General features: G+C 61.1%; 1 protein-coding gene across 1 annotated transcript; it reads left to right on the plus strand.

The window, feature by feature from the left end:
- Positions 1-2,849: 2,849 nt before the first annotated feature.
- SIVA1 (SIVA1 apoptosis inducing factor) lies at positions 2,850-7,715 on the plus strand. Its single transcript, XM_021081564.1, has 4 exons — positions 2,850-3,036; positions 5,050-5,244; positions 5,698-5,854; positions 7,519-7,715. The coding sequence occupies exons 1-4, from the start codon at positions 2,919-2,921 to the stop codon at positions 7,574-7,576; spliced, it is 528 nt and encodes a 175-aa protein (XP_020937223.1). The 5' UTR covers positions 2,850-2,918; the 3' UTR covers positions 7,577-7,715.
- Positions 7,716-12,626: the final 4,911 nt, after the last annotated feature.

Raw genomic sequence — 12,626 nt, forward strand, 5'->3', positions numbered from 1 at the left:
CAACCCCAGGACACGACTGGGGAACAGCCGAGACGGCGAGGACTCAAGACCCTGGGACTCTGAAGCAGCTTCGGTTAAACATTTTAATAAATACGTTTCCTGCTGGCTTCATCCTCTGTGCATTTGTTGGAGGGGAAAGAGGGCTTCTTTCGTTCTTTCTGTCTTTCTGGTCTTTTTAGGGCCACACCCCCAGCATATGGAAGTTCCCAGGCTAGGGGTCCAATCGGAGCTACAGCTGCCGGCTGACACCACAGCCACAGCAATGGGGGATCCGAGCCACGCCTACAACCTACATCACAGCTCATGGCAATGCTGGATCCTTAACCCACTGAGCAAGGCCAGGGATCGAACCCACAACTTCATGGTTCCTAGTTGGATTCGTTTCCACTGTGCCACTACGGGAACTCCTCTTATTCACTTTTAGAATATGCCCAACTGTTGTGGTTCCTGCTGTGGCACAGTGGGATTGGTGGCGTCTCTGGAGTGCTGGGATGCAGGTGTGATTCCCAGCCGGGCACAGGGGGTAGGTCAAAGCTGTGGCTCAGATTCAACCACTGGCCCAGGAACTCCATATGCTAAGGGGTAGCAAAAATAAATAAATAAAATAAAAAGAGAGAAGAAAAGGAAAAAAAGGAGAACACCCAACTTTCCAAGGTCAAATTAGGCCATTCTGCGAATGTTTTGCATGAGTTCGGTTCTGGCCAGCCAGCGTTCCTGGGGTGTCCCCGGCCCCAAGCAAGGCGGGGCTCCATACTTGGCTTTCACAGCCCCCCACACTTCCCTTTGGTGCTATTTGTCCCACCAGAGGGAAGGGACCCTGCTGGCCCTGATCAACACCCCCCCAGAGGCCTGGCACCCAGCTTGGCACGTATCATGGGCTGAATCACGTCCCTAAAACTTACATGAAGTCTCGATTCCCAGGACCTCAGACTGACTGCACTGGGAGAAGGGGTCTTTACAGAGGCCATCAGGTCAAAACCAAGCGCCTAGGGTGGTCCTAGTCTAGCTTGACTGGCATCCTTATAAGAAGAGACGAGGACACAGACACACACAGAAGGCAGGCCACGTGAGCACACGAGGAGGTGGCAGCTGTCTGCCAGCCAAGGAGAGAGGCCTCGGAGAATCCAACCCCACAGACGCCTGCTTCTTGGATTTCCCGTCTCTAGGACGCTAAGAGAATAAATAGCCGTTGTTTAAGCTACCCCATCTGACTACTTCAGCTGAGGACTTTGGCAGCTTCAGAAAACTAATCCAACACTTCATGGGCCCTCGACAAATATTTCTTAAATTAAAGTTAGGTTGAAACATAAGAACTGACCAGGCTCCCTCCTTTTTTTCTCTTTTGGTTGCCCCTCGGCATATGGATTTCCTGGGCCAAGGATCAGATCAGAGCCACAGTTGCAACCTACTGGGCAGTGCCAGCCAGGGATGGACCTGCACCACAACAGAAACTCCAAGCTTCTCTCTCTCTCTCTTTTTTTTTTTCCCCAGGGCTGCACCTGCAGCATAAGGAAGTTCCCTGGCTAGGGGTCCAATCAGAGCTACAGCTGGCAACCTACACCACAGCCACAGCAACGCCAGCTCCAAGCCTCGCCTGCCACCTACACCACACCTCACGGCAAGGCAGGATCCTTAACCCACCGATAGAGGCTAGAGATTGAACGCACATCTTCATGGATACTAGTCAGGTTCTTAGCCCACTGAGCCAGGAGGGGATCTCCACCAAAGTTCTCTTTTAATCACAATGTTTTGCATTTATTTATTGTATCTTAAAAGAGCTTTAAGGCACTTTCAAATCTAAAGGTGAAATTTTTTAAACATTGTGGTGATCATTATACGACTACAGATGTGATAAATTCATTGAGTAGTAAAAAAAAAATAAAAAATAAATAAATAAAATTCCCAAGACATGTAAGATTAAAAACAACACTCCGGGGTTTCATCTATTTCCCGTATACAACAAGCCAAGCGTCTGTTCGGGTACAACTGACTGTAGAATCCTTACGAGAGCAGTGCACAGGCTGGCCGGCGACGCAGCAAGGAAGACAGGTCTCCAGCCCCCCTCCGTCAGCTGGTCTCCCTGGACCCAGGCAGAGGCAGCGAGGACCACGTGATCAGAGACTGGTCCCGCCCCATTCCCCGCGGGGATGGTTCCAGGCTGTGACGTAGAGTCACGTGGGACTCGGCCTGTAAGGCTCGGCCACGTCACCGGAAATCCAGGCCACAGGGGAGCTGGCCGGTCGAAGGCTGAGTGGGTGGCTGGCCCGCCGAGGCGGAGCTGGGCTCGGGTCGTGGCCAGGCTGGAGCCCGATGACTCGGCTGTATAAAGGCACCTTCGTGCGGCGGAGGGCACCTGCCTGCCCCGCAGGGGGAAGTAGGGCCCGCGAGGCGGCCCCTGAAGTGTGCCCGGGGCGTTAAGGCCTCACTCTGCACTTCTTGAGGGCGGGGAATTCCTCCAAACTGAAGAAAAGTGGCTCATCCTCGAACTTTGAGTGATTTATGCGAGGACGTATAAGAGCTTCCGGAGCTGTTTGGGAGCAACAACAAAGAAAACCCAGCACGCCCGCCCTTACGTGCCGCCTCATACGAGTCCCACCCCCATCTCGCCTCCGACCTATTGCAGGCTGCGCCTAACGCGAGTCCCGCCCCCGGCGCGCCCACTGCGACCCTTGACCTCTGCTGGACTTTCCCGCGCCGCCGAGTCCCGCCTCCCGGCGCACGAGCCCCGCCCCGCCCTCGCTCCGGCCTATCCCGCGTCGCGCCGCGCACGAGCCCCGCCCCGCCCTCGCTCCCTGCCTATCCCGCGTCGCGCCGTGCAGGAGCCCCGCCCCCGCCCCTCGCGGGGGTTGGCGCGCGGCCGTGACGTCGCTGGCGGGCCAGGCGCGGCCGCCGAGCCGAGCCGCTCCGGGCCCGCGGCCATGCCCAAGCGGGGCTGCCCCTTCGCGGACGCGGCCCCGCTACAGCTCAAGGTTCGTGTGGGCCAGAGGGAGCTGAGTCGCGGCGTGTGCGCCGAGCGCCTCACTCGGGAGATTTTCGGTGAGTGCCGGGTTGAGGGGTTTCTCGCTGCGAAGCGGGGCCGGGGCAGGCGGGCCCCGCGGGCCGCGCCCCCTGGAGCCGGGGGTCCGGAGCTAGCTGTCCGACTGGGGTTTGGGAGCAATGAGTAGGGCGTCCTGAGTAAGCCCTTGTACGCTACCTCCTGTCCCCTGCCACCCCCACCTCTCTGAACCGCGTGGTGTCGAGTCGGGGCTGTGTCTTGTGGGGATGCCGGACTCGCGCGGTAACCAGCCCTGGTCCGACCAGCACTGAGATCCCTCAGGCGCACTTGGAGGCCGGGGAGGGGGATGTCCTGGTGGAACAAGTCCGCAGCAGTACCCATTCTAACCCCAGACGTATTTCTGGAGCGCGCCTTCTCTGCCAGGCGCTGCAGCTGCGCAGGAGACCCTGCCTCCCAGTCTAGTGGGGGGACCTGCCAGAGAAGGACGTGCCAGAGGTCATCAGGGCAGCGACGGGGTGCTGCAGGACCACCTGCAGGCTGTCAGTGGTCTCATGGAGAAAGAGAGTCCTGCAGAGATAGGCAGGCAGAGAGGGAGAGGAAGGGAATTGCAGGCAGAGGGAACAGCCTACGCGAAAACCAGGAAGCAGCAGAGTGCAGCAGGGCTCAGGGTAGCTGGACTGTCCAGGTCAGACCTGTGAGGGCAGCGAGCTCGGAGGCCTTCTCGTCTGACTGGGTCATGCCGATTTTTAGGTGCACGGGTGCTGTTGATCACCCCTCTGGGGTGGTTCATCCACCGTGGAGTTTGCTTTATCTGGTGGTTGAGGGCCCGAGGTTTGTGGCCGGAGTGTTTGTAATTGAGCGATGCTGCTGTGCTTTAGGGGTGTGGGGAAGAGCCTAGCCGGGGGAGACCCTGCTTCTCTCTCTCCTGCTCCCCCAGCCCAGCCCACCGCCCCCCTCAGCAGCTGCTCTGCCTTTTTTCCTTGCACACTGGGGTTGCAAATGCAAATCCTTTCCGAGGCCACGCAGGCAATAGAAATGAGTGAAGCTGTGGGTGCTCAACCGTTATTCCCGCCCTGGACAGTCAAAAAACGTAAACACTGCAGGCGGAAGAATTAAAAGTTGATAGGGATTAAGTCAGGCTGGTTTTTGACCTTCCTTGACCACAGTGTCAAGGTTTGCAGGGGCTTGTCCCTCACAGGCCCGTGGGGGGGGGGGGGGTTGCTGGGCTTCCCGGACATTTCCCGAGGGCAGGACCTAAGGTGGCCTGTGTGAACTCAGGGGTAGTGAATGCCAAGCCTGACCGTGGCCTCTTTATCTTGATGGACCACAGGCCTTGGAGGGGGGGGGCTGGTTTCCCCTCAATCCTCCCATCCTGCTCCAAGGGGGAGGGTGCTGGGGCTGTCACCAGCCACTCAAGCTCTGTCACCCAGCAGCTCGTTTCTGTCAGTCACAGAGCGCTGCCAGCTTCTAAGCGCGCCTCCCTGGCTCTGTTGGGATACGGCAGAGAACCACAGACAATGCATTTCTGGGGCTGGCGCCTGGCATTTGACCCTGCGAAAGCCCCCAGCCCTGATGGAAAGCCACTGCTCTAGGTGCTGAGACACCACCTCAGCTCCGAGGGTGGGACTGTCTGTCCAGGACCCACAGAGGTCTCGAGAATTCTGGAGTACTTGTCAGGAGCCCGTTGCTGCCATGTCTTTGGCCCGCAGCTCCAAGGTCGGGGAAGGGGTGTGTACCAGCCGGGGCTGGGTGCTGCACAGGAACGAAGCTGGCTGCTGGGTGCGAAGGCCGAAAGGGACAGCAAGCATGTGAGGCCACCGTGTGGAAAACGAGCAGAGTGACAGGAGAGGAGCCCGGAGGGGCTTGCGGAGTCCAGAGCCTTCCTGGAGGAGGTGGCCGCTGAGCCCAGGCAGGAGGGGAAGGTGGGACCCAGCTCGCCAGGGCACAGCGTTGTCCTGGTGGCTGGATGACAGCTCCGAGGCCTGGCTGGGCGCAGCCCACAGGACAAGGAGGCTGTGCGGGGTGGAAACGGAGGAGTGACTCCTCTTCCCCAGAGAAGACCACCCAGCTCCTCTTCCGAGGGGCCCAGGCCTACATGGACCACGCGTGGGAGGAGGGCTGTGCCACCGTTGACCTGCCGGAATCCCCGAAGCCCGGCCCCACGGAAGCCCCTCGGGCCTCGCGGGGGCAGATGCTCATCGGGCCCGACGGCCGACTGACCAGGAGCCGAGCCCAGGCCTCTGAAGCTGGTGAGTGGGGCCCTGCAGGTGCGCTTGGGACATGGCAAGGGCGTTCCCTTTATTCTCAGTGTGTTTCCTACCTGGGCCGGCGGGCACTGGGTCCCGTCTAGGTGGGGAGAGGCTATTTGGGTCCCTGCGCAGCGTGGTGTGCATCCCAGACTGTCACCTGGGTTGCTGGTTAGAAACTCCCTCACCCCCAGTCTGGGTGGTGCAGGAACCTCTGTGCTCCCCCGAGCCGCAGAAGGGACACTGGCACCAGCCGTCGGGAGCCGTGGGGCGGGGGTCCGGGCACCGGGCGCCCTCCCTGGTGAAACCGGCTGTGTGCTGTGCTCACGCACCGGTTGTCCGGAGCACCTCATGGTAGGTCAGGTGCGGGAGGAGGGTCGCCTCGTTCTCAGGTGGGGAGTTGGGGGCCCCCAGCACTCTGGGTCCCTTTGGGCTGACAGGTGTTCTTCCTTGCAGAGCCGGCCGGGGCCGCGTCGGGGGCCTGCTCGTCGTGCGTGCGTGCCGCGGACGGGAAGGCGGCGTGTGGCCAGTGTGAGCGAGCCCTGTGCGGGCGCTGCGTGCACACCTGCTGCAGCTGCGGGGCCCTGGCCTGCCCCCTGTGCGCCGTCGTGGAGTGAGTGCGGGCCCCTGCGGGCGGGCGGGCCTGATGGGACCATGTGACAGCAGTAAATGCTTCCGCCAGCCGGAGCTTTTCCTGAAGGCCCCGGGACCCTTGCTGAGGCAATCCAGCCCCCGCAGCTTGCCCACCCCGCCCCGCTGCGGTCTATCCGCCCCCTTGGTGCTCCGGTGCTCTAGGGCCTTGAGTTAGGATGTCTCACCTGGCCTCTCGGTGTCGTTGGCTCACTCCTTGGTAGCCGACACCTGTCGGGTGAGGGCGGGAGATGAGCGTTTGTAACCTGAGCTCGTGTCTGCTGCAGGTGGTGGGTCCAGCCTTGCTCAGGAGGTGCCGGGCACTGGCCGGTCCAGCGTCCACTCCACGGACAGGTGTGGCTGGGCTGTGCCCTCTAAGGAAGGTTCTGCACGCTTCAAACTAATTTAGTCCCGGGGTCTTCTGTTTTTCTACTTTTTTGAAATCAGAGCACAGTCCGTTTACAATGTGCCGACCGAGCAAAGCGACCCAGGCCCACATCGACACGTGCTCGCTTGTCCCCAGCACGCTCGATCCCAGAAGGTTGGACACAGTTCCCTGTGCGCACAGTAGGCCCAGGGGTCTTTAAAACCAACCAGGGGGTTCCCTGGTGGTCTGGCAGGTTAAAGATCTCGCATGGTGGCTGCTGTGGCACAGGTTCCCTCCCTGGCCAGGAACTTCCTCCCACCGCAGGTGTGGCCACAGATAAGTGCAGACATAAACGTCACACTAACCAGGAAGAGTTAAAAACATACCTCCCAGGTGGGGGCAGGGCAGGGTGGGTGGCGCTGGCGAGGACTGGCCACCCTGTGCCCTTGGTTTGAGGACTAAGACGGCGGGTGGGTGGCGAATGTGGACTCTGTTTTGTGTTCGCCAGCTTAAATCTTCTCTTCCTGCTTCCGTGTTAAGTGAGGAGGCAGGGCCTGGCCAGTGGCCTTTCTCTGGAGCAGGGCTGCCCACAGCACCGGGCACCCCGCGGGTCCTGGACCAGGCGCTGCTGGAGCCTCTGCATCCCAAAAGCGCCTCCCTCCCCAGGGCGGGTCCTGGGGGCTTCGCTGGTCTCCTCCCTCCTCCCCAAACACCAGCTGCGCCAGGGCAGGGGCTTTGTCCCCGCTGATAAGCAGGTGACTTGCTCCAGGCCACCGCCCTATCGGTCCCCCCGCACCCCCCACCTGCAGCCCGGGGTGGGGCTGGCAGGAGCTGGGGCCGGGACTTGGGGCCCTAAGCGCCCGGCGGCACCAGGCGCTGACTGCCCCGCAGACCTGTCTGGACGCGGAGCACGTGGCCAGCGCCCTGCCTCTCAGGCTCTCCTGCCGGATCCCCCGTGTCTGCTGACTTGCGGGTCCTCGCCCTCCCTGTCCTGCTCCCACCGTGGCCCCGGGGGCGGGAAATCCTCGCCACGCCCCTCGGGGGGCAGCTTCAGGACCAGACCTCAGGCCCACAGGCGGGGCCGGGGACGGGGCTGGTTCGCGCCGCTCTCCATGGATGCCGAGCTTCGGCCTCTGCCTGGGCTCTCGGCACCTTCCCTCAGGTCGCGAGTCCACCCGCCTTGTGGGCCGAGGAGGTGAGGGCCAGGATCAGTGCCTCGGCACGTCGCCCAGGGGCACACAAGGCGGCGCTGACACCAGCTCCCCGCCCCCTCCCCACAGCTGCAGCAACATTCAGGAGAAAGTGCTGTGTGCCAGCTGTGCCGTGTTCGAGACCTGAGGCAGGAGTGGACAGCGGCCTTGCCTGGACAACCCCGCTGGTGTGGACGCTGGGACCCGTGTGGTGGGCGGGAGGGGGCCTTTCTAGTCCGTGTTTTGTGCTCCTGACAACAGGAGTGAATAAACCGTTTATGTTTGGACGCGGGGACTCCCTGGGGCCTGTGGGGAGCAGTTGGTGAGCTCTGCCAGGTGCCACCCCATCGCCCTGCGGCCGGCGGGGGGGCCGGGGCCCCGTCCAGGCCGACCCTGAAATGCCACCAAAACACCTCGACGGGAGGTCGGGGCCCCGCCTGACCTGCCAGTCGGTTCCTTGGAATGCTGGCCGGCTGGGCAACGGCCTTGCTCACCTGGGGGAGGTGCGGTGTGTGGTCCAGGGAGGGGACGGGCCTGGAGGGAGAGTCGCAGGCCGGCCGGCTGTGCTTGGAGCCTCCCCTCCAGGCACTTGGGTCCCGGCTCCCACACCAGGGTCCCTGCAGGGCCGCCTCAGCGCAGTAGGCCCTGCCCCCTGAGGAACCCTGGGCCACAGAATAGGGCGGGAGTGACACGGGGCTGGCCAGCTTGGAGGGTCCCTGACGCCAAAGAGGCTGGGCCCATGTGGGGCACAGGCTGCTGAGGCAGGGGTGAGAGAGCATGCGGGGTCACTGCATGTGAGCGGAGGTTGCAGGTGCATGTTCCTGAGCAAGGGCGTGGGACACTCTGGGGCCGCCTCGGCCTCGCCCCGTGAGGCCGTGGCTGGTGGGTGTCTGTGCCACTGGCACTGGACTTGGAGAGCCCACCGTTGGCCGTCCTCACGGGGGCCACCTGGCTTCCTGCAGAGGCCCTGGGCCTCCAGCAGTGTCCAGCGTCTGATCGTTAGGGAGATGCGGGTCCGTGTCACAGGAGAGGCCACCTCACACCCATCAGGACGGCTGCGGTGTAAACAGCAGCAGACCCCAGGCGCTGGCGAGGGTGTGGGGAGCTGGCAGCCTGTGCCCTGGCGCCAGGGCTGTGAGATGCCGCGGCCCTGGTGGGAGGCGGTGAAGCAGTTCCTCAGAAAACTGCGGGGGGATCTCAGCGACGCTGCAGTCCCCCTGGGGTGTCCACGGCCACGCACAGCGGCGGTCCCAGGAGGGAAGGTGTGGCGACAAACCCGTGTCCTGTGGGCTGACCTCGAGACAGCAGCCAGCGACGGCTTCCAGTGGGGTCTTTTCTTTCTTTTTTCTTCTTTTTTTTTTTCCTGGCTGCACCCACAGCATGTGGAAGTTCCCCGGCCAGGAAACTTCGTCACAGCTGCAGCAACGCGGGGTCCTTACCCCTGTGCCACCGCAGGAACCGCCTTGAAGTGATGTCTGGATTCTCTGCTCAGGACTTGAACCTGGGCAGCCTGGGTGAAAGCCAGGGACGCCACCGCTAGACCAGCTGGAGGCAAGAGCAGAATCGCCCTGATTCTCGCCCCTGGTGAAAACAGTGTTTCCCGGAGGCCGAGCCTGCAGACAGGTCAAGGGTTATCGTAGAGACAGCGCAGCGAGCGGGAGAGCGTGGAGAAGCGGCTTACTGTAGACACGAGCAGAGCAGGAGGACCCACCCGAAGGAGGAGTGCGGGTGTGGGTGTCCCCCGAGCGAGGCGCGCGCCAGACAGGTGACCTGAGGTGCTCACGCGGCGCGGCTCTCCGGCCCCTGCCCTCCTCTGGCCGCTTCTCCTGTGTCTCCCACCAGACCGGGTCCAGGGCCCTCCCCGATAGGCGTGCGCATCTTTTGGCCGAGACGATTCCAGAGCAGAGGGTTCTGGCGCCCCTCGCCTCCGATCCCGGGAGTCTCTGTGCATGTGGAGTCGGGGAATCGCCGCCACCCCGGGAGTGATTGACGTGGTCATTGCTGTCACTCCAGCAGAGCTCAGCTCCTGCCACTAACTTCCTCCTCGAGGCGTCAAAGAGAAGCCGGGCCCAGCGGTTCCAAGCCCAGGGGCGCATCTACCTCCCACCTCGCGTCTGCACAGCGCAATATTATTCAGCCCTAAAAAGGAAGGAGCTCCTGGCACGGGCTACAGCACGGATGGCCCTGTGGACACCTCACTGAGTGCAGTGGCCCAGTCACAAAGTAACAGACCCTATGTGACTCCACTTCCGTGAGGCCCCTGGAGACAGTGGAAGGTGGGGGCCGGGAGGCTGGGGCTGGGTGTCAGCTTTTGATGAAGAGCTCCGGATGAGAGGCACGACCACCCGGATGTACTTAGCGCAGCCAAGTGGGGCTCCCGTGTGCCTCAGCCAGTTAAGAACCCAGCACAGTGTCCATGACAGTGTGGGTTCGATCCCTGGCCTCGCCCAGTGGGTTAAGGATCCGGCGTTGCCATGAGCTGTGGTGTAGGTCACAGACACAGCTTGGATCTGGTGTTGCTGTGGCTGTGGCGTAGGCCGGAGGCTACAGCTCCAATTTGACCCCTAGCCTGGGAACCTCCATAGGCCACGGGAGCGGCCCTAAAACAGCAAAACAGAAAAGTCACTTGGAGCATAAAGATGCAAGCGAATTGAAAGTGAAAGGACGGACTTGGCTGGACGCCGACCCATCTTTGAGCAGCCTTCCCTGGGGGGGCGGCTACCTGAGGCAGGCCCTCCCTCCGCCACCGCGATGCCCCAGCCGGACACCCGGCCTGAAGCCCCAGACCCCCATCTGCAGCACCCAGTCAGAGCCTCTCCGCATACCTGCCGAAACGTGGGCGCTCCAGGTGCTGAAGGCACTTCTGCTCCTGGCTTCCTCTCCTCTGGAGGCTGGCCTGGTGCGGGGAAGGGCAGGGCGGGATGGGAGGGCGTTGCCGCCTCCATGCATGCCAGGCTGCGGGACTGCAGCTCTGCTGGTCCTCACTGTCCCAGGCCACAACTCACCAGGCCCCTCCGGGCCTGCCCTGGCCCCGGAGTTCTCTCCCCGAGGAGCCGGCTCCCTGCCTGGGCTGCTGCAGGTGCCTGCAGGGACTGCCCCCACCTCCTGGAAGGTCAGGGCATTCTCTGGGTGTCCACCCTTCGCTCATTTCCTCCTGGCCTCCTGGTTGTGTTTGTGTCCAGGCTCATGACCTTGAGCCTGTCCCAGGCCACAGGAATGCCCTTAAGGCCATCTCCCAGTCAGCCCCAACCCCCAGCCACCCCATCCCCAAATCATCCGTCATCCCCCAGTCACCCCAACCTCATCCCCCAGTCATCCCCCCAGTGCATGCCCATCTCCCAGTCAGCCCCAACCCCCAGCCACCCCATCCCCAAATCATCCGTCATCCCCCAGTCACCCCAACCTCATCCCCCAGTCATCCCCCCAGTGCATGCCCATCTCCCAGTCAGCCCCAACCCCCAGCCACCCCATCCCCAAATCATCCGTCATCCCCCAGTCACCCCAACCTCATCCCCCAGTCATCCCCCCAGTGCATGCCCATCTCCCAGTCAGCCCCAACCCCCAGCCACCCCATCCCCAAATCATCCGTCATCCCCCAGTCATCCCCCAAGGGGGTCCTTTGGGAAGAAGAGCTGGTGCCCCTCTCCCTGGCAGGCTGGGCCCCTGATCCTCGGCTCCAGCTTGAGCCACCTCCCGGTTTTTCACACCACGCCTGCCACTTTGGGGCACCATTTGCTCAAAGTTTGAGGATAATGGGAGGCTACTGCTGTATTTTCTGGTTTCTGAAATATACATTTTTCTTTTTTATTGTGTTAAAATACACGTCACAGGAGTTCCCGCTGCAGCTCAGTGGTTATCAAACCCAACTGGCATCCATGAGGACTGGAGTTCAGTCCCTGGCCTCGCTCAGTGGTGTAGGTTGCAGGTGTGGCTGGGAGCTTGCATGGCTGTGGCTGTGGCCTCGGCCGGCCGGTGGCTACAGCTCTGATTGGACCCCTAGCCTGGGGACCTCCCTGTGCTGTGGGTGCGGCCCTAAAAAGAAAAAAACAAAAAACAAACAAACAAAAATTACACATCACATCAAGCCATCTTAGCCTGTTTCCAGTGCACAGATCCGTGGTACTAAGCACAGCCTCTCCAGAACGTACATCTTCCCAAACAAATTCTGTCCCCATTAAACAGTCACTCCCCACTCCTTCCCCAGCCTCCGGCACCCACCATCCTTCTGTCTCCTGGAGTCTGACTACGCCAGGGATCTCAAGTAAGTGGAATGTACTGCTTCTGTCCCTTTATGATTGGCCTCTTTCCCTCAGCCTTGTGTCCTCAAGGTTCATCCATGCTGCAGCAGGTGTCAGAATGCCTTTTGTCTTTTGTTTTTTGCCCTTTTTTAGGGCCGCACCCACGGCACATGGAAATTCCCAGGCTAGGGGTCTAATCGGAGCTGTTGCTGCCAGCCTACACCACGGCCACAGCAACACAGGATCCAAGCCGCGTCTGCAACCTACACCACAGCTCACAGCAACACCAGATCCTTAACCCACTGAGCGAGGCCAGGGATCGAACGGATTTGTTGCCACTGCGCCACGACGGGAACTCCTCCAAAATGTCCTTTCTAAGGCTGGATGACATCCCGTCGTACGGATGGGCCGCATTTTGCTGACCCATTCATTGGTCCATGGACAGTGGTGGTGCATCCACGTTTTAAAGCTATTGCGAAGGATGCTGCTATAAACACACGTGTACCGGTATCTCAAGACCTTGCTTCCAGGAGTGGCCGCTGTGGTGCAGGGGGACCGATGGCATCTCTGGAGCCCTGGGACGCGGGTTCAATCCCTGGCCTGGTGGAGGGTTAAGCAGCTAGTTGTGTTGCCACAGTTGTGGCATAGATCTCAACTGCAGCTCGGATCTGATCCCAGGCCAGGAACTCCATATGCCTCAGGGTGGCCAAAAAGGAAAAAAGACCCTGCTTTCGGCTCTTTGGGGTGATCTGTGTACCCAGGAGCGGAACTGCTGGGTCGCGTGCCACTCTGTATTTTAATTTCTTGGGGAACCTCCATACAGTCTTCCAGAGGCTGCACTATCTCTCGTTCCTGCCAGACGTGGACAGGCTTCCAGTTTGATGCATTTTTTTCTATCTGAAATCTGGGTCCAAAGTCTTGTTTAGTAGGTAGCATTTGCTGTGGTTTGGGTATCCCCAA

Source organism: Sus scrofa, unplaced genomic scaffold (genome assembly GCF_000003025.6).
Source record: "Sus scrofa isolate TJ Tabasco breed Duroc unplaced genomic scaffold, Sscrofa11.1 Contig1914, whole genome shotgun sequence".
In the NCBI taxonomy this organism is placed as follows: domain Eukaryota; kingdom Metazoa; phylum Chordata; class Mammalia; order Artiodactyla; family Suidae; genus Sus; species Sus scrofa.